This window comes from Oncorhynchus mykiss, chromosome 9 (genome assembly GCF_013265735.2).
Source record: "Oncorhynchus mykiss isolate Arlee chromosome 9, USDA_OmykA_1.1, whole genome shotgun sequence".
NCBI lineage: Eukaryota > Metazoa > Chordata > Actinopteri > Salmoniformes > Salmonidae > Oncorhynchus > Oncorhynchus mykiss.
The window spans coordinates 49,031,640-49,058,705 of NC_048573.1; the positions used below are offsets into that span (position 1 = coordinate 49,031,640).

The 27,066-nt window shown below is 44.3% G+C and overlaps 1 protein-coding gene across 1 annotated transcript in view; it reads left to right on the forward strand.

Annotated features, from left to right (window-relative positions):
* The window catches only part of LOC110532282 (inositol 1,4,5-trisphosphate receptor, type 3), a 46,911-nt gene that overhangs the window by 18,477 nt on the left and 1,368 nt on the right, over positions 1–27,066 (forward strand). The window contains exons 3-56 of the mRNA XM_036988217.1: positions 147–268; positions 364–450; positions 2,468–2,626; positions 3,737–3,835; positions 4,214–4,297; positions 4,450–4,596; positions 4,742–4,837; positions 4,954–5,013; positions 5,125–5,264; positions 5,420–5,519; positions 5,597–5,757; positions 5,977–6,118; positions 6,670–6,831; positions 6,965–7,137; positions 7,227–7,346; positions 7,469–7,657; positions 7,830–8,081; positions 8,189–8,333; positions 8,503–8,647; positions 8,813–9,009; positions 9,140–9,260; positions 9,368–9,422; positions 9,520–9,685; positions 9,885–10,055; positions 10,160–10,234; positions 12,104–12,223; positions 12,338–12,460; positions 12,569–12,769; positions 13,038–13,289; positions 13,479–13,604; positions 13,684–13,809; positions 13,985–14,105; positions 14,275–14,456; positions 14,666–14,814; positions 15,093–15,201; positions 16,585–16,675; positions 16,747–16,922; positions 17,025–17,187; positions 17,393–17,583; positions 17,776–17,976; positions 18,146–18,256; positions 18,528–18,623; positions 18,795–18,896; positions 19,042–19,125; positions 21,782–21,892; positions 22,198–22,390; positions 22,505–22,624; positions 22,750–22,922; positions 24,117–24,281; positions 25,517–25,706; positions 26,059–26,160; positions 26,361–26,479; positions 26,658–26,823; positions 26,903–27,063. Of these exons, the coding sequence (XP_036844112.1) occupies positions 147–268; positions 364–450; positions 2,468–2,626; positions 3,737–3,835; positions 4,214–4,297; positions 4,450–4,596; positions 4,742–4,837; positions 4,954–5,013; positions 5,125–5,264; positions 5,420–5,519; positions 5,597–5,757; positions 5,977–6,118; positions 6,670–6,831; positions 6,965–7,137; positions 7,227–7,346; positions 7,469–7,657; positions 7,830–8,081; positions 8,189–8,333; positions 8,503–8,647; positions 8,813–9,009; positions 9,140–9,260; positions 9,368–9,422; positions 9,520–9,685; positions 9,885–10,055; positions 10,160–10,234; positions 12,104–12,223; positions 12,338–12,460; positions 12,569–12,769; positions 13,038–13,289; positions 13,479–13,604; positions 13,684–13,809; positions 13,985–14,105; positions 14,275–14,456; positions 14,666–14,814; positions 15,093–15,201; positions 16,585–16,675; positions 16,747–16,922; positions 17,025–17,187; positions 17,393–17,583; positions 17,776–17,976; positions 18,146–18,256; positions 18,528–18,623; positions 18,795–18,896; positions 19,042–19,125; positions 21,782–21,892; positions 22,198–22,390; positions 22,505–22,624; positions 22,750–22,922; positions 24,117–24,281; positions 25,517–25,706; positions 26,059–26,160; positions 26,361–26,479; positions 26,658–26,823; positions 26,903–27,063 (7,592 nt within the window). The remainder of the gene's footprint in view (positions 1–146; positions 269–363; positions 451–2,467; positions 2,627–3,736; positions 3,836–4,213; positions 4,298–4,449; positions 4,597–4,741; positions 4,838–4,953; positions 5,014–5,124; positions 5,265–5,419; positions 5,520–5,596; positions 5,758–5,976; positions 6,119–6,669; positions 6,832–6,964; positions 7,138–7,226; positions 7,347–7,468; positions 7,658–7,829; positions 8,082–8,188; positions 8,334–8,502; positions 8,648–8,812; positions 9,010–9,139; positions 9,261–9,367; positions 9,423–9,519; positions 9,686–9,884; positions 10,056–10,159; positions 10,235–12,103; positions 12,224–12,337; positions 12,461–12,568; positions 12,770–13,037; positions 13,290–13,478; positions 13,605–13,683; positions 13,810–13,984; positions 14,106–14,274; positions 14,457–14,665; positions 14,815–15,092; positions 15,202–16,584; positions 16,676–16,746; positions 16,923–17,024; positions 17,188–17,392; positions 17,584–17,775; positions 17,977–18,145; positions 18,257–18,527; positions 18,624–18,794; positions 18,897–19,041; positions 19,126–21,781; positions 21,893–22,197; positions 22,391–22,504; positions 22,625–22,749; positions 22,923–24,116; positions 24,282–25,516; positions 25,707–26,058; positions 26,161–26,360; positions 26,480–26,657; positions 26,824–26,902; positions 27,064–27,066) is intronic.

Here is a 27,066-nt window from a genome sequence, read left to right on the forward strand (position 1 = left end):
AGTAATCAATCTGTGATAAGTTCACCACTAGCTCTCCTTCCCATAATACAGGTATTTAAGTTTGATACCAAAACAGCTATTACATTGAATACTCACCAGTCCCCTGAATAGCAGTCTTGACCCTTGAACCCACTCTCTTGTCTCAGACTGCCTCTTCAAAGTGTGCCCCATGAACCGTTACTCTGCACAGAAACAGTTCTGGAAAGCCAAGCAGGCCAAGCACGAGAAGGACAAGATCGCTGATGTTGTGCTACTTCAGAAACTACAGGTAAAAGATACTACCAAGGATCATACCACTAGGTTAGATGCAGTACACTGGACTAACACTGAAACGGATGCAACCTTGTCCTTATTACTCCACAGCATGCCTCTAACCTGGAGCAGAAACAGAATGAGACCGAAAACAAGAAAGTCCACGGAGATGTAGTAAAATATGGCACTGTCATTCAGGTAAGGTTGGAGTTCCCAGCAGCACTGTTTAGGTAAGCAGACTCTCAGGTGTTCAACAGCTTATGCTTCTCCCTACTCTGGTGAATGGAATTACTGTAACTCTGTTGTGATGTCATGGGATTAGGCCACTATCAATGAATGGCTGGTCTTGTACCCGAGGGGAAGCTTGAGCACACCGGCACATTCTGAGTGTGAAGGGTCTGCAGAGCACAAAACAGAATGGGTCTGGCAAAGTATTGAGGTTTGAGCACATCTGCACAGTATTGATCAGGGATGGTTCTCAGAACACCTGTGTTTTAATACATTAAGGATGCAGCATCACTCACTAAGGGGAGTTATTGGCCCCGAGTTACAGGGATTGGTGTGATAGTCAGTCGGGTGATTCACAATCAACTCTTCCTCATCGTGACTCTTAATAGCTGGTCCATAACGGCATGTTTCTGCATGTCACTCCTGTGTGTCAGGTTGTCATTACCATAGCCAGGTGAAGTCAGATTTTCCTCTCAGTGTGTTCATATTCTAAAGAGATTCTAAGTGTTGAGAGAGAAGACTGCACAGGTTTTCCAGTAATACCTGCCGCTGGGCATTTCACATGAAATGCCTATGTAGCATAGCCTAGATTACTGCATATATAGCACTAGTCTGTGTTAAAACAAGAATATTTGTCTGAACTTGAATGATGACATATTTGAGGGTTTTGTTAATTTCATAGAAAGGCTACAGTTGATAGTCATCATCAGACCTCTAACCCCTGTTTTCATCACCGAATGCGCAATGAAGAAAAGAGGTTTAATGATTCACAGGAAAATGCACAGAACCGTGTTCAATATCGCATGAGAAATGGATGTATTGACTGAGGTCTAGGGGCCAGGATTCCCACTCACTGGACCTGTACCTGGTCAATATTGACTCTGAAGCCTTATCGTCACACAAACATGAAGGGCTGTGCACTTCCAGAAACATGGGACATAAAGTTAAGGGTTAATGTTAAGAGCCCTCTCTTATCTGGGCAGACATTATAGGTGTGGTTCCTTCTGACTGTGTAGTGTGGCGTTCCTCTTGATTCGGACAGGCTGAGGTGGGAGACGGCGGGGAGGGTTTGTAGACAAAGTGGGTGTTGCTCTCTCTCAGGAGATCAATAGCTGTAATCTGTTAATGGCTGTGCAAGTGCACACATCACACCAATGACAAGCATACAATACAGTACAACTCATCTAGTGACGTCACTTTATCTACAGGAAGTAAGTCCTACTGCATAGCTTCCTCAGGTCTCCCGCACTCCTTTATTCTCCTTAATATCCTCTTAGCATGAGCTTTAGTGAAAGAAAGATGTGCTATTTGCCATTCATTCTCTCCCATTGAAATGAGAGAAATGCACTTTCTGTAGAACATAATAATCTCTGAATGACAACAGCAGGGTGATCCTGTCTGTAGAACATAATAATCTCTGAATGACAACAGCAGGGTGATCCTGTCTGTAGAACATAATAATCTCTGAATGACAACAGCAGGGTGATCCTGTCTGTAGAACATAATAATCTCTGATTGACAACAGCAGGGTGATTCTGTCTGTAGAACATAATAATCTCTGAATGACAACAGCAGGGTGATCCTGTCTGTAGAACATAATAATCTCTGAATGACAACAGCAGGGTGATCCTGTCTGTAGAACATAATAATCTCTGATTGACAACAGCAGGGTGATTCTGTCTGTAGAACATAATAATCTCTGACTGACAACAGCAGGGTGATTCTGTCTGTAGAACATAATAATCTCTGACAACAGCAGGGAGATCCTGTCTGTTGATACATGGTTTTAGTATTTTTCATCTTGGTCTTTCAGCCATTCCTTCTTAAGTGGTTCCCTTTCTGGCTGGCTGGTTCCCATTCCTGAATGGGATAGTGAGCTATTCTAGCTTCCATCATAACAGCACAGTATCCCAGACACAATATGAAAGTTTTGTGAGGTTTAACAGTGGCCTGTTTTTCTGCATGTGTGATCTGCCCTGGCTGACAGCTGCTGCATATGAAGAGTAATAAATACCTGACTGTGAATAAGCGTCTGCCTGCCCTGCTGGAGAAAAACGCCATGCGGGTCACCCTGGACGGGACGGGGAATGAGGGCTCCTGGATGTTCATCCAACCCTTCTGGAAGCTAAGGGCCAACGGAGACAATGTAACTCACCTAACTCGTATTACTGCACAGACTCAACTGACATGCGCAGTTGCGTTCAATCACATACACACAGGGTTAGAAAAAGTACTCAATTGTCATACTTGAATAAAAGTAAAGTTACCTTAATAATAGAAAATTACTTAAGTAAAAGTGAAAGTCACCCAGTAAAATACTATTTGAGTAAAGGTCTAAAAGTATTTTGTTTTAAATATACTTAAGTATAACATGTAAATGGAATTGCTCAAATGTACTTAAGTATCAAAAGTAAAAATATAAATTTCATATTCCTTATATTAAGCAAACCAGACGGCACAATGTTCTTGTTTATTTTTATTGATGGATAGCCAGGGATACACTCCACCACTCAGACATCATTTACAAACGAAGCATGTGTATTTAGTGAGTCCGCCAGATCAGAGGCAGCAGGGATGACCAGGGATGTTCTCTTGATAAGATCATTTTCCTGTCCTGATAAGCATTCAAAATGTAGAGTGTGGAGTAAAAAGTGCATTATTTTCTTTAGGAATGTAGTGAAGTAAAAGTTGGCAGAAAAATCTAAATAGTAAAATAAAGTACAGGTACCCCAAACAACAACTTAAGTAAAAAAATACTTTAAAGTACTACTTAAGTACTTAACACCAGTGCATACACACATTCACTAGCACATGCAAACTCACAAATCTCAGACAATCTTCAGGGGCAATCTGCAGTTGCTATATCCATTATTTGATTAACTTATAAATGAATGATATTTACCCATTTGATTCTTGAAGAACATAACTTATTAAATCCCTCATGAGCTTACTTCAACTGTCGTATCCTATCAGAACCCAAAATATAAGCTTAAATCAACTCCAATGTTTGTAAACAATGTAAATATAAACAAACACTATACAGCCTCAAACCATGGTTTAAACTATACATTTGTATATCCTGGATGCTCTATCCTTGCATCCATAGCTCTGTCTATGAATTGGAGAGGGATTACATTTCTCCAACCCCATCCCTCAGCTGGGGAGAAGGCATTATTGTTTCAACTGCTTATTGCAACTTGAGTTCTTGTGCTTCTTGTGGAATGGTTGTTGTGCTTATTTCTGTGTTCCTCTGCAGGTAGTGGTAGGAGATAAGGTGATCCTGAACCCAGTGAATGCAGGCCAGCCCCTACATGCCAGTAACTATGAGCTCTCTGACCACGCTGGATGCAAAGAGGTAAGAGTCCAGTCATAACCACACTGTCTGATTAATCCATGACAGAATCTGTCTGGAAGAGTGAGGCTTCTGACTGTCACTTCCCAATTGCAAAGAACCAACGGTTGTTACTGCCAGCAATGATGATAAGCCCCACCTATTTCTACAATTTGTCTTCTTAAAATCTGATTTGAACCCTAACTTTAACCACACTGCTAATCTTATGGCTAACCCTAACCTTAAATTAATACCGAAAAGCTTCATTTTTGTTTTCGTACATTTTGTCGATATGGCGAGTTTTGACTTACCCATCTAGTACATTTTGACTTACCCATCCAGCTTACCCACCTAGTGGGAACAGGTATGCTGAAGCTGACGTATAGGTGTCCCCCCCTGCAGGTTAACTCTGTGAACTGCAATACTAGCTGGAAAATCAACCTGTTCATGATGTTCAGTGACCACAAGGATGAAGTCTTGAAAGGAGTAAGTCCCCTTTTAACATTCGTGTGTATATTACTATCACTATTTGTATCATTGTAATTGATTCTTCTTCACTTTCCAATCCTAACACAATAATAGCGTTCTAACCTGAAGCGTTTATATGATTTGGTGTCTCTGCTGGTGTGTCCGGTCAGGGGGATGTGGTGCGGTTGTTCCATGCGGAGCAGGAGAAGTTCCTGACCTGTGACGAGTACAAGGTCAAGCTGCATGTGTTCCTCCGTACCACCCTGCGCCAGTCTGCTACCTCTGCCACCAGCTCCAATGCCCTGTGGGAAGTGGAGGTTGGTACACGCACGGCACCCAAGCCCACGCACGTGCTTGCCATTTTTGAATCCTAGTCCAGTTTGGATATGCTCTGTCGTACAGCAGCTAAATGCCTAAGGTATGACGATTGAGGTTTGTTTTGATGGTGTGATGTGTTCCAAGGTGGTGCACCATGACCCATGTCGAGGAGGGGCCGGACACTGGAACAGTCTGTACCGCTTTAAACACCTTGCCACAGGGAACTATCTTGCAGCTGAGGTAACATGATCAAGTATTGGTCCATGGATATTGGTCACCACAGTGCTCTGGTTATCACACGGGCTGTATTGATGCAGAGTCATTTTAGAGCGCATGTGTTGTTGTGGTTGCTTTAGGAAAATCCGGGTTATAAAGGTGACAGCGTTGAAATCCAGCCTTCGGCGAGTGAAGATACGGTATGCATCCTTTTTTTGTTTTTTTTGGACCTCACAGTACTTATGTCTAGTTAATTTAACACGTGACAGTCATAGTGCTAAACGCTAACCCTTGACCCCTGCCCTCTGTAGCTGGACAGTAGAGGAAAACTAAAGATGTTGGGTGAGAGGATAAAGTACAAGCTGGTGGCTGTGCCTCATGGGAATGACATTGCTTCCTTGTTTGAGCTAGACCCCACCACTCTGCAGAAAACAGACTCCTTTGTGCCAAGGTACTTTACTGTACCACTTCAACTCACTATCGGCCTCAACCCATCTGCACAGTCTGTACAATACAGTATATACAACTGTATATATCTATTTATAAAGAAGCAAAGACTTGACCTACAGTATGTTTCACTGGATTTCTATTGTAAACTTTCTTCAGGAATTCATATGTGCGTCTCAGACACCTATGCACCAACACATGGATCCAGAGTACCAACGTGCCCATAGATATCGATGAGGAGAGACCCATCCGGCTCATGGTAAGAACCATGTCACTTGATTTACTGTGACACTGAGTTCATTTGGACTCAGTATTTCTGTTATATCCTTGTTTCAGCTGGGCACCTGCCCTACCAAGGAGGATAAGGAGGCATTTGCCATAGTGTCAGTGCCAGTGATGGAGATCCGGGATCTGGACTTTGCCAATGATGCCAGTTTCATGTTGAGCACCATAGTGGACAGGTTCAATGAGGGCTTTATCAGTCCCAATGACAGAAGGTAAAGTATCTGCAGAAAAGGCCCCAAATGAATCTATGAAGTCAAACTTCTTCTAATAAACCTAACTTTTCCCCTGTGAGCTCTATGTTATACTTGATTAAAGCCAGCTGTTTTACAGCTTATACTGTAATCCAGTCAATGGCATAGTTCCCTGGCCAGACCCAATGGGCCAGACTAGTAACGGCTGTGTCCGACCGTGTCCTGTGTTTGACCCTGCAGATTTGCCATTAAGCTGTTGGAGGATCTGGTGTTCTTTGTGGTGGACACGCCCAACAGCGGCCAGGTCGTCCTGGATGTGGCGATGACCAAGGCCAACCGCGAGAGACAGAAACTCATGAGGGAACAAAACATCCTCAAACAGGTTAGAAGGCCCACTTTAAACATCTGGGTTGCGTTAGACCAGGGATGGGCAACTTTGAAAACCGGAAATCATCATGGGGCGTAGAGAAAATGTTGCCATTTTATAAAAAATGTCATGCAATTCTACTCATTTTGACAGGGAGCGGAGAGAAAATGTGCAGTTTTACAGCTAATTTCCTGCAATTCTACACATTTTGCCAAAGGGTGAAGGCAAACAGTTTTTATATGATAACTGATGATCAATGGGCCCCAACCCGGTCGGTAATTCAACCTTGCTGACTACAAGTTTAGATAGTCTTGAGGCCAGCTAACTTAGTAATAAATAAATAAATTGCTGGCATGGGCTATTGAGTGACTGCTGATGCACAGGCGAATTTCGAAATTGTGCTTTTGTATTTTATTATTCCGACTGAGTTCCTCCCCGAAAAAAAAGAATAGCCAGCGGGCTTGCATTAGACTGATGATGACATATAAGGTAATCATTTCTTGTCATTATATCCATATTGTCACATGTTCCCTTGAATAGTTCTCTATTCTTTTGTCCCTTCAAAGATCTTTGGGATCTTGAAGGCCCCTTTCAAAGATAAGGGGACAGAGGGCCCGTTGCTGCGATTGGAGGAGCTGTCAGACCAGAAGAATTCCCCCTACCAGTACATGTTCCGTCTCTGTTACCGGGTACTGCGACACTCACAGGAAGACTACCGCAAGAACCAGGTACACCACATTGTCTCGCATACTTTTTTCCTTCCATATTCCTGTCCCTCGGTTGTTTAACCAAACTGAATTATTGATCCCTGGGCCTTCTTTACTGCCAAGACACATTAGTCTCACTCTTTTGCCCCATCAGGAGCACATAGCCAAGCAGTTTGGGGTGATGCAGTCTCAGATTGGCTATGACATCCTGGCTGAGGACACCATCACTGCTCTGCTGCACAACAACCGCAAGCTGCTGGAGAAACACATCACCAAGACGGAGGTGGAGACCTTTGTTAGCCTGGTCCGCAAGAACAGGGAACCCAGGTGAGGAGAGTGACGCCCTGACTAAATAATACCCATGTACATTCAAAACTGTTGTGGTGTATCTCAAACATCGGCCTGTTTCCCCTCAGGTTTCTGGACTACCTGTCAGATCTGTGTGTGTCCAACAACGTGGCTATTCCTGTCACTCAGGAGCTGATCTGTAAGTGTGTGCTGGATCCCAAGAACCAAGACATCCTCATAAAGACTGAGTGAGTGGTACTTCTCTTTTACTAAACTGCATACATGCACACACTTACCTAAACATGCGATGGCCTTTGTATGTATGTGTGTGTGTATGATTGAATGTGTGTGCCTATGCTTGTCCATGCAGACGGCGTGTGCCCAAAGAGATTCCCAATGCCACTGAATACATGGGCATGGAGGAGTATGCTGACGATGATGAGGTGTGGCTGGTCTGGACTGACAAGACCAATGAGAAGCAAGAGAAGGGCATCAGACAACTAGCCCAGGAGGCCAGACAGGGGAACGCTCATGACGAGAACGTGCTCACGTACTACAGGTGTCTACTCCTCACTGATGTCACATCAGTGTCCTTCTCATTTCCTAGACAAGGGAATGTCGTGCACAAGTCATCGTTTAAAAAGGAAGTTGTACTGATCTGAAATATTCCAACCACGGTGACGTTTTGTCTATGCTTCATTTGTCGAACCTTTCTCTTTTTTTTATGGTAGGTACCAGCTGAAGCTGTATGCACGAATGTGTCTGGACCGCCAGTACCTGGCCATAGATGAGATCTCCAAGCAGCTGGATGTGGAGCTCATCTTCCTGTGCATGATGGATGAGACACTGCCCTTTGACCTGCGCGCCTCTTTCTGCAGACTGATGCTGCATGCGCACGTCGACCGAGACCCCCAGGAGCTGGTCACGCCCGTCAAGTTCGCCCGTCTCTGGACAGAGATCCCCACCTCCATCACAATTAAAGAGTATGACTTCAAACAGTTTCCCCAGATTTGGTTTTGCGCATAATGTCACTGCAATCTAACTGATTGTTGTTGTGTTCCTATACTTCGATATCTCTTCCCTTTCTCAGTTATGACTCCAACATGGATGACTCGCGAGACAATAAGAAGAACAAGTTTGCCAACACCATGGTGTTCATGGAGGAGTACCTCAACAACGTCCTCAATGATGACTTGCCTTTCGCTGACGAGGAAAAGAACAAACTGACCTATGAGGTATCAATTCTCTCTTTTCTCATTCCTAATTCTACTTACAATACTGTGAATACCTCCAGAACGCTGCTGCCTATATTTGGTATTGAGACGAGAACTCTCTGGCTCTCTACCACTTGGCCCGGAAAAGCCCCGATAGCATGATAACTGCTAGAATGTTTTGTCCCCTCAGGTGGTGAGCCTGGCCAGACACCTCATCTACTTTGGCTTCTACAGTTTCTTTGAGCTGCTGAGGTTGACACGGACCCTTCTGGGAATCATCGACTGCATCCCCAACCCTTCCCTCATCAACCCCATGTTCCAGGACGATGGCAGTGGTAAGAGAATGAGAAACACCTCTACTCTGCGTTTAACATTATTATGCGAGAACTACCACCCATCACCATTTTATAAAACAAATCAGCACAACAGACGTTCAGATTCGGGTTCCCTCATGGTTTTCACCATTGTAGTAAGGATGCCAGTCCCACTCTGTCTGTTAGGGAAGAACATGAAGCGCTCCATCCATGGTGTTGGCCAGATGATGTCCACCATGGTACTGAGCAGGAAACAGTCCATTTTTGGAGGTCCAGGCCGGAGTGCTTCCAACATAGAGGGCCAGAACCGCAGTAAGGACAGCATCGACAAACAGGACATCACTGTCATGGACACCAAGCTGAAAATACTAGAAATCCTGCAGGTTAGCGCTCACTAGAACCCAGCACGTCTCATGAAATGGTACTGTTGAGTTTTACGCTTGTGAAAAATTAGACCCATTCAAGTATCCCTTTTATGCTAAGTGCTGTTCTTTATCTCTTGTTGATATGCAGTTTATCCTGAATGTCCGTCTGGACTATCGTCTCTCCTTCCTGCTTTCTGTCTTCAAGAAAGAGTTTGTTGATGTTTATCCCATGGCAGATGCCGATGCTACAACATCAATGGAGCAAGCAGGTAGTGCAGTGCCCATTTGAGGGACCCATTGCTCTCCACTAACCATACCTTATACAGTATTCATCTCTCCGTCTAAATACACAACATTCCTAACTCTCTTTCAACAGCCACCATCAACCTGCAGCACATAGGAGAGCAGGCAGAGGCCATGTTTGGTGTGGGGTAGGTTCAGTACAGCACTGTAGACCCTCACCAGCATATGTTATGGTTTTGCCCCAGTGTGTTGTTATGATAACCTGTGACTGTGTCCTCCTGTCAGGAAGGGGAACAGTATTCTGGAGGTGGATGATGAGGGAGGTCGTATGTTCCTGAGGGTGCTGATCCATCTCACCATGCATGACTACCCTCCTCTGGTCTCTGGGGCTCTACAGCTGCTTTTCAAACACTTCAGCCAGAGACAGGAGGTGCTGCACACATTCAAACAGGTAAGGAGACACAACTATCTGCAATCACTGATGGTAAACGAAGGTGCGGCCAATAATGAGCTGCACTCCAACTTGGTACCGTATCTGCTATTCCCTTTCTTATACAGTATCTATATATATATTATTTATATCTGTGTTATTTTCTGGTCTCTCAGTCACCGTCTCTCTGACACTCTCTCTGTCTCCATGTTGTCCTCAGGTCCAGTTGCTGATCTCGGGCCAGGATGTTGATAACTACAAGCTGATAAAGAGCGACCTTGACCGTCTCCGCACCATGGTGGAGAAGTCTGAGCTCTGGGTGGACAAGAAGAGCAGTTCTGGAGGAGGGGAGGGGAAGAAAGACAAGAAGGACAAAAAAGAGAATGTAGAGGTGAGGGCGAGATACGTCTTCTCCATCTATGATAAGAAAGTGTGTAATAACATGTAGTAGCTACAAACTACTTCTCACTAACTGTACTTCTGATTTCCTTTTAGATGGCCTCAGAGGTTGCGACCCCCAAAAAAGAGAAGTCGGATAAGAGCAATGAGAACTACCAGAAAGTTAAAGATGTGTGTTTTGGTGTCCATTGACATGTCACTTTTTCCTTTATCCTGCTAGCATGTCCCATTGTCACTGTTTATATATATATATATATATATACACACACACACACACACACACACACACACACACACACACACACACAGTTAAAGTCGGAAGTTTACATACACTTAGGTTGGAGTCATTTAAACTCGTTTTTCAACCACTCCACACATTTCTTGTTAACAAACTATAGTTTTGGCAAGTTGGTTAGGACATCTACTTTGTGCATGACACAATACATTTATCCAACAATTGTTTACAGACAGACAATTCCAGTGGGTCAGACGTTTACATGCACTAAGTTGACTGTGCCATTAAACAGCTTGGAAAATTCCAGAAAATGATGTCATGGCTTTAGAAACTTCTGATAGGAAAATTGACATCATTTGAGTCAATTGGAGGTGTACCTGTGGATGTATTTCAAGGCCTACCTTCAGACTCAGTGTCTCTTTGCTTGACATCATGGGAAAATCAAAAGAAATCAGCCAAGACCTCAGAAATGTTTGATTCATACTTGGGAGCAATTTCCAAACACCTGAAGGTACCACATTCATCTGTACAAACAATAGTATGCAAGTATAAACACCGTGGGACCGCGCAGCTGTCATACCGCTCAGGAAGGAGAAGCCTTCTGTCTCCTATTGATGAATGTACTTTGGTGCAAAAAGTGCAAATCAATCCCAGAACAACAGCAAAGGACCTTGTGAAGATGCTGGAGGAAACGGGTACAAAAGTATCTATATCCACAGTAAAACGAGTCCTATATTGACATAACCTGAAAGGCCACTCAGCAAGGAAGATGTCACTGCTCCAAAACCGCCATAAAAAGCCAGACTACTGTTTGCAACTGCACATGGAGACAAAGATCGTACTTTTTGGAGAAATGTCCTCTAGTCTGATGAAACAAAACTAGAACTGTTTGGCCATAATGACCATCGTTATGTTTGGAAGAAAAAAGGGGAGGCTTGCAAGCCGAAGAACACCATCCCAACCGTGAAGCGCGGGGGTGGCAGCATTATGTTGTGGGGATGCTTTGCTGCAGAAGGGACTGGTGCACTTCACAAAATAGAAGGCATCTTAAGGAAGGAAATTTATGTGGATATATTGACATCAGTCAGGAAGTTAAAGCTTGGTCGCAAATGGGTCTTCCAAATGGACAATGACCCCAAGCATACTTCCAAAGTTGTGGCAAAATGGCTTAAGGACAACACAGTCAAGGTATTGGAGTGGCCATCACAAAGCCCTGACCTCAATCCTATAGAAAAATTGTGGGCAGAACTGAAAAAGTGTGCGCAAGCAAGGAGGCCTACAAACCTGACTCAGTCACACCAGCTCTGTCAGGAGGAATGGGCCAAAATTCACACAACTTATTGTGGGAAGCTTGTGGAAGGCTACCCAAAATGTTTGACCCAAGTTAAACAATTTAAAGGCAATGCTGCCAAATACTAATTGAGTGTATGTAAACGTCTGACCCACTGGGAATGTGATGAAAGAAATGAAAGCTGAAATAAATTATTCTCTGTACTATTATTCTGACATTTCACAGTCTTAAAATAAAGTGGTGATCCTAACTGACCTAAGACAGGGAATTTTTTCTAGGACTAAATGTCAGGAATTGTGAAAAACTGAGTTTAAATGTATTTGGCTAAGTTGTATGCTAACTTCTGACTTCAACTATATATGTGTGTGTGTGTGTTGTTCCAGCACCCCTCTACTCTTCCTGGGGTCCAATTATTAGACACTACTCTACCATAACATATGTACGACACAATCAACAATACTGCACTGTTGAGTAGTGTTTGGCCATATTTCTGAAGACATTCTCTTTACCCCAGATCTTGGAGCGTCTGAATAAGATGTGCAGCTCGGGTGTGTGGAAGAAACAGCAGAGACTTCTGAAGAACATGGGAGCCCACAAAGTGATGCTGGACCTGCTGCAAGTGTCATACGATCAGGTGAGGGATGTACGTGAGCTGTGCCTTACCCCCACTCTGACAACCAAACACATAGTATTGGACTAACGTTACCTCGCTGTCTCGCTCTCTCTCACGCACTTTCCTGGTTCTCAGCATGACACCAAGATGCAGGGGATCATCAAGTGCACTCACCTGTTCCTGCAGAAGTTCTGCATGGGGAACCTGGAGAACCAGATGCTCCTCCATAAGAACCTCAGTCTCTTTCTCAACCCAGGAGTGAGTGAAGTCACACACAGCTTTTCCACTTCCACCCGTCCTGTTTTCATCAGACATAATGTCGTTTCTCTCTCTCCGTTTTCTCTCGCCCCCCCCCCCCCCCCCCAGCTCATGGAGGCAGAGACGGTGCAGCACATCTTCAGCAATAACTACCAGCTGTGTACAGAGATCAGTGAGAACGTGCTGCAGCACTTCATCCACTGCCTGGCCACTCACGGACGCCACGTCCAGTACCTCAACTTCCTGCACACTATCATCAAGGCCGAGGGCAAGTACGTGAAGAAGTGCCAGGACATGATCATGACTGAGGTAAGACAACCTCCCATGCAACTTGCTTTGAACTCTCTTCATTGGTATGCAATCCTCGAAAATATGTAAATAAGACTGCAGTTTTTAAATGTTTATAAAATCTTAGCGAAACATCTAGTCTGTCTTACAATCAAATATTTGTGCGAAACCCGGATGAGTAATTGAAAAATAACAGATGAACCACCTCCAAGCACTCACAAGCCACATTAATCATATCAGCAATGATGTAATTGTTTATCCCACACGGTGTGCTTGCTTTCCCCTCTAGTTAACCAACGCTGGTGAGGATGTAGTGGTGTTTTATAATGACAAGGCATCATTTGCCACCATGCTGGAGCTGATGGCAGAGTCCAGGGAGGGGGTTCAGGAGCACAGCCCCCTGCGCTACCACATCTCTCTGGTAGAGCTGCTATCTGCCTGCGCTGAGGGAAAGAATGTTTACACAGAGATCAAATGTACCTCGCTGCTGCCCCTAGAGGACGTGGTGAGAGTGGTCACACACGAGGACTGCATCACAGAGGTATGTCCGAAATGGAGCAAGTATACAATTAGTTAGTAGCCTACAGTCGTCCTCAGTTCGAAAAACCACAGCAGCATGCAATGATATGCAGACATACAACTGCAAAGGTAATGGAAACGATTATCATTACAAAATGTACAGAGGCCTGAGCCGTGTGTGTGTGTTCCTGTTTACCCTTGTGGTCCTCAGGTGAAGGTTGCCTACGTGAACTTTGTGAACCACTGCTACGTAGATACCGAGGTAGAGATGAAGGAGATTTACACCAGCAACCACATCTGGAAACTGTTTGAGGACTTCACTGTGGACATGGCCAGGGTAAGTCTCATTCCCCAGTCAGTGGGACCACTCTCTCCCACAAGTTTCATCATCTCTAACAGCTCTCTTTTCCCTCTAGGTGTGTAACAAGAGAGAGAAGCGTCTGACTGACCCCATCCTGGAGAAGTACATCATCAATGTGGTGTTTGATACCATCAATGCCTTCTTCAGCTCCCCCTTCTCTGAAAACAGCACCTCTCTACAGGTCAGTCAGCTCTGATGCTCCTGCCTACTCCGAGGCTTTGATATAAAGTTTACTGTAATGCACTGTTTAGTAGAGTGTGTTTTTGTTTGTATTGTGTCTGACAGTATTTGTGTAGTCATTTAACATGTCATGAATTCTCGTCGTGTGATTCTCCTTCCTCTGTGCCTGTAACCAGACCCACCACACCATAGTAACACAGCTGCTCCAGTCTAGCATGCGTCTGCTGGAATGTCCCTGGCTGCAACAGCAACACAGAGGCCTGGTGGAGACTTGCATCCGCACCCTGGCTATGACAGGTAAAACAGGCCTGCTGCAGGGCCCAGAGGTGGGCTACATTTAGAGCCACACAGGGTCAAACTAGGGTTGCATTGCTTTGTGAATATGACTTTAGATTTTTCGACATGGTTTGAGTGGGAGTACCTTTTGAACTTAATGTTGACTTTCCCCAATCCTGTGTGTGTGCAGCAAAGAACCGCTCCATTTCCCTGCCTCTGGACCTGGAGTCTCAGATCACCACCATGCTGAGCAGCAGTGCTCCCAATTCTCTGTCCCGCTCCAACCCCAACTACAAGAGCTCCACCCGCTCCAGCCGCCCCTCCGCCCCCAACAACCCCTGGGACTACAAGAACATCATCGAGAAGCTGCAGGTTCGACCCTTAAAACGACCCATTAATTACCCTGCTGCCTTCTCCCCCTCCTCTATCCCATCACTTTATTCAGCCATACAAAGCCACAACCGATTTACACATCATTCCTTGGCCTCTGTCTCTTTCTGGTTTGTTCCCTGTTCTTGAGGGTTTGGTGTTTGACGCATTGGGTATATTCCCTGTCCCTCTATCTATGCTGTGATGTTCAGGACATCATCAACACCCTGGAGGAGCGTCTGAAGCCGCTGGTGAACGCAGAGCTGTCTGTTCTGGTGGACGTCCTGCATCAGCCTGAACTCCTCTTCCTGGAGGGGACGGACGCACGGCAACGCTGCGAATCAGGAGGCTTCATCTCCAAGTAAGGGTCTGCATCTGAAATTGCACCCTGTTCTCTACGTAGTGCACTACTTTGAACCAAAGCCCTAAGGGAAGCCCTGGTCAAAAGTAGTGCACAGGGTGCCATTTTGAACTCAATGATATGTCACTATGGTGTGGGGATGATAGTGTTTATTTACCAACACAGTCACTGGGATTTACACATACAAATATTTACTCATGCAAACTCACTGCAAAGTGCAATAAAGAGCATTTTTGGCATGGTATGGATGAGGTCTAACACTCTCTTTATGAACCCAGACTGATTCAGCACACTAAAGCCCTGATGAGCTCAGAGGAGAAGCTCTGTATCAAGGTTCTGAGGACCCTGCAGGAGATGCTCATACGCACACTGGACTTTGACGAGAAGGTAAAGACTTATGACCAGTCAGTGTAGGTCTTGGAGATCAACCAATAGAATATCTGAGTGTATTTAAAGGCCCAGTGCAGTCAAAAACTTTCATTTCCTTTTTAATATACTGAACAAAAATATGAGCGCAACATGCAACAATTTCAATGATTTTACTGAGTTACAGTCCATATAAGGAAATCAGTCAATTTAAATAAATGAATTAGGCCCTAATCTATGGATTTCACATGACTGGGCATGGGTGCTCCCATGGGTGGGCCTGGGAGGGCATAGGCCCTCCCACTTGGAAGCCATGCCCAGCCAATCACAATTAGTTTTTCCCCACAAAGGGGCTTTATTACAGACAGAAGTAGTCATCAGTCTCATCAGCTGTCCTTGTGGCTGGTCTCAGACGATCCCACAGGTAAAGAAGCCGGATGTGGAGGTCCTGGGCTGGCTTGGTTGGTTACACGTGGTCTGCGGTTGTGAGGCCGGTTGGATGTACTGCCAAATTCCTTAAAATGACATTGGAGGCTTATGGTAGAGAAATGAACAATAATTCTCTGGCAAAAGTTCTGGTGGACATTTCTGCAGTGAGCATGCCAGTTGCACACTCCCTCAAAACTTGAGACATTTGTGGCATTGTGTTGTGTGACAAACTGCACATTATAGAGTGGCCTTTTGCCCCCAGTACAAGGTTCACCTATGTAATGATCACTGTCTCATCAGCCTCTTGATATGGATTATCGTGGCAAAGGAGAACAGGAACGAAAAGAAACGTAAACAATTTTGTGCACAAAATTTGAGAGAAATACCATTTTTGTGTGTATAGAAAAATTCTGGGATCTTTTATTTCAGCTCATGAAACATCGGACCAACACTACATGCTGCCTTTATATTTGTGTTCAGTGTATATATTTCCACACCTGGTTGGAATAATACTGTGACATTGTGAATATTATGATGATGCTCTTTTAGTATAAGAGCTTTTTGAAAAGACCGCCTGAAATGTCTGCCTGTTTTGGTGAGATGGAGTTTTGGCCTGCCTGGTGACATCAATAGACCAATAAGAGAGTTCCAAACATCTCTGCCAATAACAGCTAGGTTTCAGTTTTCCCCTCCCCACTCAGACCGCTCCCAGACAATCCTATGAAAATGATTGCTTGAAAAATTGCTCTTTGCTATGAAGCTATTTGTTTTCAATTGAAATTGTAAAAATGGAACAATCATTGTAAGGCACTTAATTGTTACCCAGAAATGATTTGATATTGAGATCAAAAGGCTGCATTGGAACTTTATTAGAGGTGTTATGAAGGTGCTTATTGAGGTACTATTTGGGTAAGAAACTATTCAGTGAGCGTATGCTAACCATGTCTCTGTGTGACTGAATGCCTCTCCAATCAGGGCATTGCACTGAGGAAGGTGCTGCTACAGAACTACCTCTTCACCAACAAGAAGAACAGCAAGGGAGATCTGGTTGACCTTGGAGCAACAGGTTTGTTTATATTAGGCTTATAACATGATCGTTACGGATTGTGTATATATTTACCATGTGTTAATGTGTAGGTGCTGAGCAGGAGAGAGACTGGACGGCTGTAGCTGCAGTCCAGTGTCGCCTGGACAGGGAGGGTGGCACAAAGCTCTTTACTGACCTCGTCATGAGCACCAAGAACGACAAGATCTTCCAGGAGAGCATCCAACTGGCCATATGTCTGCTGGAGGGGGGCAACACAGAGATCCAGGTTAGATGTAACACATAGAGCCTACTGTACGGAGAAGGTGCATGGTGATTCCTTCCTTATAATAATGCACTGATCCTCTTGCTTTCTGTGAATGTCTTTCAGAACTCCTTCTACAAGCTGATGATGGGGGACAACAAGTCTGAGAAGTTCTTTAAGGTCCTCCACGACCGGATGAAAAACGCCCAGATGGATATCAAGGCCAACGTATCAGTCAGCGTGGGGGAGATGAGTAACAAAGCCAATGACAACAAAGACCTGGAAACCAGTGAGCGGGACACTACTCTGATCTTAGATAGTCAAATGCAGGTTTAGATTGTAGTGATTATAAAAAAAATAGTGATGGTCATTTTATGAAAAACAATGATTCTGTGTCAATGGCTACATAAGCATATGGTAAGGATATTGTTGGTGTGTTTGCACTGTCACTTCACTCTATTCATGGTGCCCTCCCTGGTATTTGTTCCTGACAGGCTCTGGTGGGTTGGTTCTACCTGCGACTACTCTGCCTCTCTTGGCCCCCTCCATCGCCCAGGTCACTGCCCTGGCTTCGGAGCCTGAGCAGAAGGAAGTGGAGACCGAGATGGGCCCTGCAATCATCATTATGAAACCCATCCTGCGCTTCCTCCAGCTGCTCTGTGAGAACCACAACCAGGATCTGCAGGTGAGAGGAAGAACAAGCACCACTTATACAGCTGATACTGCTAATACTGCTCTCTGCTGAGGTCTAAACAGACTGATGTCATTATACAGAAACTCCCCTGAGAAGTAGCTAGTAGATAGGGGTGATAAAACTGTTATGGTCTGTTTGACCTTTTGACCCTACAATACTGTTGTCCGACCATCCTCCTCCCAGAACTTCCTTCGCTGCCAGAACAACAAGACCAACTACAACCTGGTATGTGAGACATTGCAGTTCCTGGACATCATGTGTGGCAGCACCACAGGAGGCCTGGGTCTGCTGGGCCTCTACATCAATGAGAGCAACGTGGGCCTCATCACCCAGACCCTGGAGACGCTCACAGAGTACTGCCAGGGCCCCTGCCAGGAGAACCAGGTCAGATAGCCACACACAGAGTGCTACGGAAATTGTTACTTTAAACAGAAACTTTGATAATGCCGTCAGGAATAAGGTTTATTCAAAGTTCCGTTAGGTTTCAGACAAATAACACAGGGTTGTTTTGACAAAATGATAATAACTTTCTAGGTGTGCTTTGTTTTTGTAGACTTGTATAGTGACCCATGAGTCGAATGGCATCGACATCATCACAGCCCTCATACTGAATGACATCAGTCCTCTGTGTCGTTACCGCATGGAGATGGTTCTGCAGCTCAAGGTTCATTTCACCTACTGTTCTCTTTTACAGATTTTTGTGTCCTCACTCACTCGTCTGTGTCCTCACTCACTCGTCTGTGTCCTCACTCACTCGTCTGTGTCCTCACTCACTCGTCTGTGTCCTCACTCACTCGTCTGTGTCCTCACTCACTCGTCTGTGTCCTCACTCACTCGTTTGTGTCCTCACTCACTCGTCTGTGTCCCCACTCACTCGTCTGTGTCCCCACTCTGAAATGACATGGTCGGTGACAGTGTTGTGTCTTTGTTTCCAGGACAACGCCTCCAAGCTGCTACTGGCTCTGATGGAAAGTCGCCATGACAACGAGAATGCAGAGAGGATACTGTTCAACCTCCGACCTCGGGAACTGGTCAGAGCAAATACCCATTTCGATTTCTTCTTCGCTCTCTTTTTTTCCTCCTCATTCTCCTCCTCACTTTTTTTATACTAACTAGCCTCTAAAACGGCAATTGTATACACATATCAAGGTGCAGCACACTACAGAATACACCAGTCAACATTAGTGTCATACTGTCCCCAGGTGAAGGTGATAAAGAAAGCCTACCAGCAGGAGAGTGAATGTGAAGGTGGAGAGGTGTCACCTCAAGAGGTCGGCCACAACATCTACATCCTGGCACTCCAGGTAACTGTCCCATTCAGAATAATGGAGTGTATATTTATATATATATATATATATATATGCACTCCTATTATAACGTAACAAGGTCATGTTAGAGAATAATGCCTTCACATGTTATGCTTATGATTGTGGGCCATGTTTTGGTCAGCTGGCGAGGCACAATAAGATCCTGCTCAATCTGCTGAAACCTGCAAAGAGGACCAAAGAGGGAGAGGAGGGCATATCCTCTATGGTGAGTGTCTTTCTATCTCAATTCAATTTCAATTTAAGGGGATTTATTGGCATGGGAAACGCATGTTTACATTGCCAAAGCAAGTGAAATAGATAATAAACAAAAGTGAAATAAACAATTAAAAAAATGAACAGTAACTCTCTGATTCAGAGGGGTTGGGTTGAATGTCCCTTTCTCTCTGTCAGCTGTTGCGTTCATTTGATCACTTTTGTATTTTCATTCCCTTCTGGGCAGAATTCTTTGCAGACATTCTAATATGTGTTTATTTGAAGTCAGGGTATTTGTTCAAGGCAAGCTTCAGCATATCTGGTCTTCTCATTAGAAGAGGAAGTTGCCTCACTCTGCACTTCTGTGCTGCAGCTGCTCGCATTCATGGCAGCAGTGACTCACTGCAAACTTTGTTTAACAACGGATTTTAGCGTTACATGGGGATATTTTCATATCTGTGCTTTGTTTGTATGGCTGAAAATGGTTCAGCATAAAGCGAGACTAAAAAGTATTATGAAACTGGTTGTTTGGATCCTGGATGCTGATTGGTTGATATGCGGGTGTTGTGGTACAACCCCGTAAAATACCATGATGTGTTAATGTTGTAAATCCACTGTCCTGCAGCCCAAGCAGGAAATTCATAAACTTCATCTCCCTCAGGGAAATGCCAGAAATGTCTGGCTCTATGACCTGTGCAACAATGTATCATTTTACAAATGCAATATCTCCATTATCCCAAGAATGATAGTGAAAAGAATAATTCACCATGGAATCCGTAAACACTCAGCATTCCATGAATTCATTAACCAGCCTATGTAGGCCTATTGGATATGTATCAACCTGTAAAAGTCTAAGCCTTGGGGTGGGGGTTCTACTAAGCTAACATGTGGAATTGTTTTAAGATGGTCATACCATGGATCATTTAGTGTTTGATTTAGCATTTTAGGACCCCTGTAGGTTTTAAAAAAATATATATATATTTTACCTTTATTTAACTAGGCAAGTCAGTTAAGAACAAATTCTTATTTTCAATGACGGCCTAGGAACAGCGGGTTAACTGCCTGTTCAGGGGCAGAACGACAGATTTGTACCTTGTCAGCTCGGGGATTTGAACTTGCAACCTTCCGGTTACTAGTCCAACGCTCTAACCACTAGGCTACCCTCTAACCACTAGGCTACCCTGCCTCAGTTTAAAAAAAGATGTACAACGTTTTTTGGGGGATAAAATATTGCATTTGGGCTTTAGTACTATAAAACACATTGAATAACACATTCATAAATGGAAAAACAGACGGTCAATAATATCATAAGGAATAAGGTTTTGAAGTGTCTGTCCTATATCTAGGAGATGTAAGAAAGCTCAGGAAATATTTGTGTTTTTGGACACACAAACGCCTCCATACTTCAGTTAATTTTTTAAAACTGGTAGCTGGTTACCTTCACAGGAGTCCCTTGACAATTGTGGGGGTCATAGAGCAAAACGGAGAACACCGTCGCGTTTGTCATAATATGGTCATATTAGTAGGCCAAACCGTTCGGATGCTACAGATGTTTTTGGGATGTCTCCTGGTCTGACAAACAGAGCTGTAGCGGATGGCTGAAATAGGCTGATGAGGATTGAGATGCAGTTTAAATTGACGGATTTTTGTTCCTGAGATTGACGCACAGCTGTGTCAATAGACTTAAGGATTTCTTAAATAATCATTTATTGAAGTATTTGTCTCGTCATCATTGAATCTCTGATAGCTAGCTACATGCCAATGATTTGTTTAGCATAGTAATGTCAAATGAATAGAATGATTAGAATTAACGACTGGTTAAAATATGAGAAAATAACTAAGGACCAGTCCACTTGGGTAGTAACTTCAGAATGCAAAAGTCATCCAATGCGGGCATGGAGGCAAGGGAAATAATGGCTGTGAGAGCTCGCTCAATAGTTATTGGCAGCCCCTAACACGGAGAACAGAAAGCGCTGAATGCCATTTTAACCGGCAACGATGTGAGTGGGACGTCCCATTCTCCGCCAAAGAAGAGGCAAACAACACTGGCTGTCACCAACCAACGCCAGGACCATGGACAGTTCTTCCACTCGTGTGCCATCAACAGAAACGTCACTATTAACATCACCAACTAACTTTGGACTCGCCAACCATAATAGTTGTTGCCTATGTTGGACAGTTAATAAATCATTATCATTGAATATCTGCTAGCTAGCTACATTCCAATGATTTGTTTAGCATAGCAACGTCGAATGAATATAATTAATAGTTTTAACTACTGGGTCAAAACATGACAAAATAACTAACCAACCCACTTGGGTAGCAATTTTAGAATGCAAAAACAAATTTACTCATTAAAATAATGTTTTTAATAAAAAAATGTCTTTCATATTTTTTTATCTTTTGGTAACCATTTTATAAAAGCAATAAGGCCCTAGAAACCAGGGATTATTGTGTAATAACTCCCTCCTAAAAGCTGTTCCTGGCCTGAAGCGAACAGAGTTATCACACGATAATCCCCGGGTTCTCATGTTTTACTGCTTTAAGTATATCATGTGGAGGTAGAATTGAAACGAGCTGAATGGGGAAAGCTAGGTTGCTCAGATCCACTGATAGTGCTCTTTAGTATTATTGTTGTTGTTAATGTTTGTCCTGTTGCCCTCCTGCAGTTGAACCTGAACAATCGGCCGCTCTCTCAAATGTTGAAATCTACCGTGCCGGTAGAGAGCGAGGAGCAGGACCCACTGGAATTCTATGAGCAGCACACTTCACAGATAGAGGTGTCTACCCTTCTTCCTCAACTCACCCCTACTACAGTAGTCAATCTTTCAAATTGTAAATAGTTCAGTTCAACTGAAGTGCCCACTGCAAAACGTATTGAATGATAATAATATAACAACAATCAAAATAATGAATGTCATTTAGCAGATGCAACTCAGTCATGCATGCATACATTTTATGTACAGCTGGTCATGGGAAATCAAACTCACTATCCTGGCATTGCAAGCACCATGCTCAACTAGCTGAGCTACAGAGGACCAAAAGACCCCTGTCCTAACTTGTCTGTCCCTTCTCGTCCGGTCAGATTGTGCGTGAGGACCGCAGCATGGAGCAGATCGTGTTTCCCATTCATCCCATCTGTGAGTTCCTGACGGAGGAGTCCAAGTTCCGTGTGTTCAACACCACCGAGCAGGACGAGCAGGGCAGCAAGGTCACACACTTCTTCCAGCAGGCCTCCTTCCTCCACAACGAGATGGAGTGGCAGAAGAAGCTGCGCAGTAAGCCAGGCTCAGCTGATCCAGTAGATATTTTCCACTGGCCTCGACGTTTCCTCTCTATCCCATGCTGTTTGATGATAGAAGAAGACTGGAGAGTGTTGTTTTGTGTTTCAGGTATGCCAGTGCTGTTTTGGTTCTCTCGCAGGATGAGCACCTGGGGCAGCATCTCCTTTAACCTGGCCGTCTTCATCAACCTCATCATCGCATTCTTCTACCCTTACGACTCAGGCCAAGGTGTGTGTGTGTGTGTGCGCCTGTAGTCATTATCCTCTGTACTTATTGAAGACAATAATTATGAGAAACTGAGACATGTAAATGTTTTATATATTGATGATTCCAATGTGATTGCTGTCCTCCAGGTGCAATAGATGACTCGATGCTGTCCATGCTGTTCTGGGGTTTCCTGGGTCTGTCTGTCATGGGCATGTTTTCCAAACGCTACGGCCTCAGGCCCTTCACTGTGGCCCTCATACTGCGCTCCATATACTGCTTCGGCATCGGCCCCACTCTCATCCTACTGGGCACCCTCAATGTAAGCTTCACTTATGAGTGAACTCTAACTTCCACTTGAGTCATGCATCACAACCCTATACCACACCTTGATGAATATCATCAGGGTTGGGGAGTAACGGAATAAGGGATTACAACAAAAACGGTAACTGTATTCCGTTACCAGCGAAAAATATTGTAATCAGATTACAGATAATTACTTTGAGGATTACTTTTAAATTCAGAAAGGATGTTTGCGGAAAACAATATTTGACCCTTCTCTGTTTTCTGAATGACATTCAAATCAGCATTGAAAGAAGGCGCAAGTTTAAGTTTGTTCCACCTGAGCGAGTCTGACCACAAGTCAGAAACCACTATGATGACACACCAAATGTGTTTGATGGATCGCAGGAATAGTATTTTGTAGGCTACAGTCCAAGCTATGTCTTCCAATAGTGCAACTGTTGTCAGCATCTAAAGACTATCCACCTTGAATAAACGTTGAATGAACTTATTATTGATATCTACATAGCGCATTGATGTGAATCACACTGCTCCTCTCTCATTGAGCTATTTGTGCCCTATGGATTCTGGTTGTTGTGGGGATGGCTGTTCAGAAATATAAATGTGTATTTGAACCCAATAATGGTTGATTTGAAGACGTTTAAGCTGCCTATCAATCATTGTTTTTGAAACCAGTGAAAAATGTGCTCTTGTAACAGCTGTATAGTGAGGATCCCAACCTATGGAATAAAAGTGGGGCTTTTATTGCTCAATCTAAATCATGCTGGGGAAAAAATCAGTCCATAGACCTAATGGACACATGTTCAAACTCGCACAATTTTGATAGACTTATAGGGGTTATCTGTAGTTGCTACATCAATTTTTAGACTTATAAATTATATATATTGATGTAATTTAATCGTATTATGTAGTAGTAGTGGAAAGCGATGGGTTAGAAGAAGCCTACATAACCAAGCCAACAAAGTAAAATGTAACACATATGGCCAGCTATGTAAACTTTAACATTGATTTATCCTGCAATAGATGTTTAATTGGTAACATACATTTTTGTCTTTTTCTAATGCATCTTAAGGGGAAAGCAATCTAAAAGTAACGGAATATAATCAGATTACGTTACTGATTTTGGGTCATCCAAATGTTACGTTACTGATTACCATATTGGACAGGTAAATGACTGACAGGTCCATGACTGTTCATCTGTTCCACTCCACAGCTGATAAATAAGATAGTGTTTGTGGTGAGCTTTGTGGGCAACAACGGGACATTTATCATGGGCTACCGTGCGATGGTGATGGACGTGGAGTTCCTATACCACCTAGCCTATGTTCTGACCAGCACCCTGGGGCTCTGTGTCCATGAGCTCTTCTACAGCTTCCTGGTGAGTAACACTCATGACTCACAAATACACTGCTCAAAAAAATAAAGGGAACACTTAAACAACACAATGTTACTCCAAGTCAATCACACTTCTGTGAAATCAAACTGTCCACTTAGGAAGCAACACTGATTGACAATAAATGTCACATGCTGGTGGAAATTATAGGCAATTAGCAAGACACCCCCAATAAAGGAGTGGTTCTACAGGTGGTGATCACAGACCACTTCTCAGTTCCTATGCTTCCTGGCTGATGTTTTGGTCACTTTTGAATGCTGGCGGTGCTTTCACTCTAGTGGTAGCATGAGACGGAGTCTACAACCCACACAAGTGGCTCAGGTAGTGCAGCTCATCCAGGATGGCACATCAATACGAGCTGTGGCAAGAAGGTTTGCTGTGTCTGTCAGCGTAGTGTCCAGAGCATGGAGGCGCTACCAGGAGACAGGCCAGTACATCAGGAGATGTGGAGGAGGCCAACAACCCAGCAGCAGGACCGCTACCTCCGTTGTTGTGCAATGAGGAACAGGAGGAGCACTGCCAGAGCCCTGCAAAATGACCTCCAGCAGGCCACAAATGTGCATGTGTCTGCTCAAACGGTCAGAAACAGACTCCATGAGGGTGGTATGAGGGCCCGACGTCCACAGGTGGGGGTTGTGCTTACAGCCCAACACCGTGCAGGACGTTTGGCATTTGCCAGAGAACACCAGGATTGGCAAATTCGCCACTGGCGCCCTGTGTTCTTCACAGATGAAAGCAGGTTCACACTGAGCACGTGACAGAGTCTGGAGATGCCGTGGAGAATGTTCTGCTGCCTGCAACATCCTCCAGCATGACCGGTTTGGCGGTGGGTCAATCATGGTGTGGGGTGGCATTTCTTTGGGGGGCCGCACAGCCCTCCATGTGCTCGCCAGAGGTAGCCTGACTGCCATTAGGTACCGAGATGAGATCCTCAGACTCCTTGTGAGACCATATGCTGGTGCGGTTGGCCCTGGGTTCCTCCTAATGCAAGACAATGCTAGACCTCATGTGGCTGGAGTGTGTCAGCAGTTCCTGCAAGAGGAAGGCATTGATGCTATGGCATCAACTGGCATTAAGGACCAATCACCTGGCAATAAATTCCTTGGCATGCACACACATCTAAATACACGTACAGACCCTTACATACAGTAGATAACCCTGGCAGGATTTCCCTACTGTATGTCTACTCTAAAAGCATGGTACCTTTGTTCTGTGTGCAGCTGTTTGATCTGATCTACCGGGAGGAGACCCTGTTCAACGTGATAAAGAGTGTGACCCGGAATGGGCGCTCCATCCTGCTCACTGCCCTGCTAGCCCTTATCCTGGTCTACCTGTTCTCCATTGTGGGCTTCCTCTGCCTCAAGAACGACTTCATCATGGAGGTGGACCCTCTGCCTCAGATCGACTCAGGTACTGGACCATCAGAGACTCAAATAGCCTCTACTAGTAGTCAGCGTATGGAAGGTACAATAAGACATGGTCAATCAAACCTGTAAGGCAGGGCTCTCGAACCCTGTTCCTGGAGAGATACCCTCCTGTAGGTTTTCACCCCAACCCTAGGTGTAACTAACCTGATTCAGCTTATGAACCAGCTAATTATTAACCTACAGGGCATTAGCTCTCCAGGAACAGGGAGAGCCCTGGTGTATGGTATAGGGTTGCGCTGTATGGTATAGGGTTGCGCTGTATGGTATAGGGTTGCGCTGTATGGTATAGGGTTGTACTGTATGGTATAGGGTGGTGATTGGGTTCTCTTCTACAGGAGGACATGGCAATGAGGAGGCATCACAGGACTTCCTGAACTCCTGCAGTGGAGATGGAGTCAGCTGCACTGCCGAGGCAGGACTCCCTGCTGAACCTGATGGTTAATCTCTACTTATAAAATCATCTATTGCTGCTTTGATTCTTAAGTCACCCTCATCATGTGACAGGTTTGGATAGGAAATAAAGGTTAAAGAAGAAAAATATTTAGTTTAGATGGGTGTCAGATGAGGAATTGTCAAATATCATGTACTTGGAGTCTGGTGTGAGGGGTACGTAGATAAATAATTCACGTTTTTGCAGAGGAGAACAATTCGGAGCGGGCCTGTGACACTCTGCTCATGTGCATTGTCACCGTGCTGAACCACGGGCTGAGGAACGGTGGAGGGGTGGGAGACGTGCTACGCAAGCCCTCTAAAAACGTAACAACGAAGATGCAACACACACTCTTGCTATACTTACTATCCATCTCATACACAATCAGTATCACATCATGTCAAAGAGCACAAATCTTCCACAAACCAACATATTTACTGTACATTGTATTATGACCGAACATTTGAAAACGTGTCATTAACAACGTCATTGCATACCCTGCAGGAGCCACTGTTCCCAGCCCGCGTCATCTACGATCTCCTCTTCTACTTCATTGTCATCATCATCGTACTCAACTTGATCTTTGGTGTCATCATCGACACCTTCGCTGACTTGCGTAGTGAGAAACAGAAGAAAGAGGAGGTCCTCAAGACCACCTGCTTCATCTGTGGTAAGAAATTGACATTTGACTGTTATATTGGCTCATTTTCTGCATTCTGGACATTCAACCTGAAGCTCTCTCCCTGCAGGTCTGGAGAGGGACAAGTTTGATAATAAAACTGTGTCTTTTGAGGAACACATAAAGTTGGAGCACAACATCTGGAACTACCTGTATTTCATCGTGCTTGTTCGCGAGAAGAACAAGACTGACTACACAGGTCCAGAGAGTTATGTGGCCCTCATGATAAAGGTA